This window comes from Morone saxatilis, unplaced genomic scaffold (genome assembly GCF_004916995.1).
Source record: "Morone saxatilis isolate NCDOM2014 unplaced genomic scaffold, NCSU_SB_2.0 Contig17, whole genome shotgun sequence".
Classification (NCBI taxonomy): domain Eukaryota; kingdom Metazoa; phylum Chordata; class Actinopteri; family Moronidae; genus Morone; species Morone saxatilis.
This window is the reverse complement of record NW_023339729.1, coordinates 1,429,938-1,434,844: the sequence shown is the minus strand read 5'-3', so window position 1 is coordinate 1,434,844 and position 4,907 is coordinate 1,429,938. Positions and strand designations below refer to the sequence as shown.

Here is a 4,907-nt window from a genome sequence, read left to right as displayed (position 1 = left end):
AAAGCCCAGAATGGATAAACCAAACACTGACTCTAAAGATTAATTTCATCATCTTTAAAATGTTTACAGCAAAGTCTAAATAACAGTAAAACCAATATCAACTCAGCCAAAAAAGGCATGATCCCCTTTCCAACTCATATTCAGGAGCTGCCTGGGACAGAAAGTGGGCACTTAATCGAAAAGAAACGGGACTCCTCAGATCTGTATGCGTGTGAATGTTACTATTCATATATGTTTTCATTAGTGTATAATCATCTGACAATAAGAATCTTGTGTTTTTGTTTAGTATTTATTTGTGTTTACAGTGCCTGCAAAAACGCAAAAAGCCCTATCTACAGCCAGTGTTTGGTTTGTCTGTTCTAGAAACATGGTGGTTCAACATGGAGTGTGCCAAATGAAAACATACCTATGAATATTATATTCAGTTTCTGCCAACAGATCCTTCTCAGTGTTACACACTGGACCTTTAGGTCTTTAGAGAAAAGGCTACAGCATCATTAAAAGAAAGAGTTGTTTGCTTTCTGTCAGTGGATTTTGATGTAGATGGTGTGTAAAACATTTTGGCGTGATGGTGGTGCTATAGGAACGATCACATCAAAGACATCTGCACAGCTTCACAGGGGACCATATCGATCTGCACAAATTTCTTAGAAATCCAGAGAGAAGAAGAGTGAAGAACTATTTCCAGCCTCCACACTCACTTTCAGACTGGCAGCTTGTATTCAAGAGTCACCAACTGTTTGCTGTTGTAAGACATTTTTTTGTTCATGTCTGAAGCTGTTTGCTGCTGTAAACATCAGCGGTGAATGACATCAGCGGTTTGTGTTGTCCAACATAGCATGCTGTGGTTACACAGCCTGTGTAAACTGTGTGTGTGTGTGTGTGTGTGTGTGTGTTTGTGTGTGTGTGTCAGGGCAGACACACGATCAAACACTTGACTGTTAAACAAACAGATAGCCATGATGAATTTTTAACTCTTACACACACACACACCGAGAGAGAAACACAAACTACTGACTTTTGGAGAGACCACCGAGCTAGTAGTTTGTTTGGCAAAGAAAAGCTGTGGTTACTGGCCTCACATGCTCTTGCAACACACACATTATACACACACACCTCAGTATAACATTTATCCATGAGCATCAAATCTGACGTCTTATGATACGGTCTGTGTATCTGAGTTGCTATGGGTTTTTATGTTTGTTTTTATGTCGCTGAACAACAAAATGAAAGGGGCATGACATGGACATCTTTGCATCAGTTCAAGGTATATATTGATGTAACTATATTTAAATAATTATGTGTCACTTGGGCATGAACAAAAGAAGCTGTGACTTTATATTGGTTTGAGGGACTGCAGCAGTGAAGCTGTTTAATTCAATTCAATTCAATTTTATTTGTATAGCACAAATTCATAACAGAAGTTTTATCTCAGGACACTTTTCAAAATAGAGCAGTCTAGACCGAACTCGCTTGTGTAACATTGTACAGAGACCCAGAACAGTACCACTTATCGAGCAAGACCTTGACGACGGGGCAGAGGGAGAAACTGCCTTTTAACAGGCAGAAAGCCATAGGACAGACCTTTCGGGCCTCTAAGGGTGGGTGCTGCATTCTGCCCTTGACCAGGGTTGGGCGGGTGAACGGAGAGAAGAACGAGAGAGGATGAGGAGGAGATGACAGAATGGAGCAGAGACAGGGATACAATCAAGGTGCACAGCCAACAAACAGGGTAGCAGACAAAGCTACACTAATAGTAGTGACTATGATGAACATTGAAGAAGATGATGACAACGACGGGCAACACATTATGGGGGGTAGCAATTAGCGAGGGTGCATTACTAGTAATAATAGTAACTGGTAGTAGATTATAATATTAATACATAATAATAAAAGATAATAACAGTGATTTTTAGCAATGGCAGTTCAAGCCAGCGACCGATGGCAGGGAAGGCCTCCACCAGGATCCATGGGAGAACCTTGCGAGATGAGAAAAGCCACAAGCAACTCCCGGGGAAGAATGAAGTTAGTAAACATGCAATTAATGCGGCATGAATGAGGGTGCCAGATAAGGAGGAGAGGAGAAGAGGGGAGCGGAGCTCCAGTGCCAGTCATGGGAAATTCCCCGAATAGGTCTAGGCCGTATAGCAGCATAACTAAGAGAGTGGTTCAGGCACTCACCTGATCCAGCCCCTAACATATAAGCTTATCAAAGGGAGGAACGTCTAAGCCTTACTCTTAAAATGTGGGATAGAGGGTGTCTGCCTCCCGAACACGACTTGGGAAGCTGCAGTTCCACAGGAGAGGAGCTGGTAACTGAAGGGCTCTGGCTTCGCTTTCTACTGTTTAGAGACTATAGGAACCACAAGTAGCCCAGCATTCAAGGAGAACACCAGTGTTCTTGGATGGGGTAAAGGGTACGTATGAGCTCTTTTAAGAATGACAGGGGGCCTTGACCATGAAGAGCTTGTAGGCTGAGAGGGCAGGATTTAAAATTCTATTCTAAATTTTACAGGGAGCCAGGGTGCAGAGAAAGATAAGGACATGCAGAGATTCCTGGATGGGTCAAAAAGTGACTGTTGTTTCTTTAGCAGAAGGGTTAAGGGGGGGTCCACAAGACTTATAATCAGTAAGTGCGACTGGACCTCCAGGGTCTGGGACAAGCTATAATCAGAGAATTAAGGCCACATGAAAAATAAAAAAGGCAGTTCTGAGTCTCCGTTTCTTTAATCTGTAAGCTGTTGTAGCAAGGGAATTGCCCCCATTTGTGGGATCAGTAAAGCTCTATTCGATCTAATGACAATACAGTACAGTCACAATACAATAGCAAATATGCGCGTAAGGTCTACCATCAAAGATTGCAATAATAAATCATTACATTTTAAAGTAAATTATCGTGATAATATCTTAATATGTAATAGTAACTTTGTGCAGCTAAACGGACATGGTAGCAACTATTATTTGCAAATTGGCCTGATTGTTATTAGAATGCAGATATTTCTGCGTGACAAATTTTGTCGGTAGGAGTTAAATGAAAATTTATAAATTAGAACAATCAAACAGATGCAGATGGACGGACGGGGACGTGTTAGAGGGGGTTAAAAGAAAAAAAGTAACAGCACATAGACTGCTTATATCTTAGCATAGATATTATAATTCTGGTTTTATTGTGTTTTTAGTTGATCATATTACGCATATATGCACCCCATCAGCCTGTTCCCCCATAAGTATTTGACGGAGTTCATAATATGCTCATTTAATATCAATGATGAAATATAACTACTAATATGTGAAAATAAAATTTCGTGGTTTTGTAATCGGAACAATAAACTTTGACTGTATTGTCTCAAAGCGAACCAAAATCAGGGTAGTGAGTAAGCTGGTGAGCTGCCATTAAAACATTGGGTTATTTTTATTTACATGTGTCCTGAATGTTCAATCATAATGTTCTAAGAAACATGGCTGGATATCCTGTTCTTTGATTGTGCTGTGTGTTTTGAGTGGGGTTCTGACAGGTCTTTTCACGCTCGGCTGGTGTCTTGGGAGTGTTTTACCATCTGCTGTTCAGAGCAGTCTTTCAACTGGCTCTGGCTTCCTCTTTGGAAAAATAGCTTCACTGTTCATGTTTAACCCTTGTCAAGTTTTGCGCAAAAATTACCAATCTTTTTTTTTTTGTTGGTCCCCAATCCAGTTTATTAGAATGGGGAGTGAAACAGCTCCCTTTTATCCTTGGCACAGTCTACAATATTTATTTTGGGAGTGCAATAAACCCCACCTGTGCTTTTTAGAAGTAAGCATAATTTTTCCTGGATTTTGTGAGTGCACCCGCTCCGGGACCTCTTTTCTTCATGCTTTTGCTGATACTGTCACTTGGACCCAAAAAACTGGTAACCTCCATGTCCATTTACAAAGATTTCAACGACATCTCATGGGGACAAATGGCCTCAGTTGGGCACATGAAAAACCTGATTGCACCAAGATGGGTTGTAAACCCAGACCCATTTGGGAAAGGGCAGGCACTTTCAAAAAACATTCGGCAGGTCGATTGGATTAACCTTATCTCATCACGGGTAACTTCAACCAATTCATATCAACGAACCATATACTGTATTCAAACTACAAAACAAAAACTATGAGGCCCAGCGCCACTCTCTCGTCTGAGCACCCAGGTCCCCCAGGCATTCCAGGACAGTACGGCCAAGCTAACTAGCTAACAAAAGCTACATTTGTCAGCAGTTACTTTACTGTCCATCAGGCAAAACTCCTGTTAAATCACATGGGAGTTTTAGCACTAGATCATTTTCTCCATACAAATATGTTTGCGTTGCGGTAGAGGCACCATTCACCTCTTACAACTCAGTGTAGCATCAAAATGATTTGGAACAAGGTAGAAAAAATTTACATCAGTGGGCTTTAACAAACAGCTGTTCTTGCTGCTTTTGCAAGTTTAATGACTACCTGTTCATTTAACCAAATAGGTTACCATTATAACAACTAACCCATTTCCATGCATGGACTGAGCCAAGCTCTATCTTCTGCAAGTCTGTGAGATGCAGTTGTGAGTCCTGGAAAAGTTGACTCGTCAACCCATGTAAAAATATATTACATTTGGTTCTTTGTTTTATCAAAATCAGCTAAATTCTGGAAACTAATCTTGAACGTAGATGGTAGACAGGTGGTAGATGATTTAGCAGTGTAGGAATGACCAGAATACAAAGGCATGAATAAGGTTTCTGCTAGGACTCATTGGCTTTTGGGCAGCCCATTTAGGACTAACAGTATCTGCGATATTTGAGGGCCCAATCTGAATTTACAGTGACTGAACACAGTCAACACTAATTGTACCATTATCCTCTTTGATTTGAGATAAGCTAGACGTTCAGTCTGGATCTTTAAGCAGCAAACAA

General features: G+C 40.8%; 1 protein-coding gene across 1 annotated transcript in view; it reads left to right on the top strand.

Moving 5' to 3' along the window:
- The first annotated feature begins 1,941 nt into the window (after positions 1 to 1,941).
- Positions 1,942 to 4,907, top strand: part of vegfc (vascular endothelial growth factor c) — a 28,942-nt gene continuing 25,976 nt past the window's right edge. The window contains exon 1 of the mRNA XM_035659494.1: positions 1,942 to 2,025. Coding sequence (XP_035515387.1) covers positions 1,942 to 2,025 — 84 coding nt within the window. The remainder of the gene's footprint in view (positions 2,026 to 4,907) is intronic.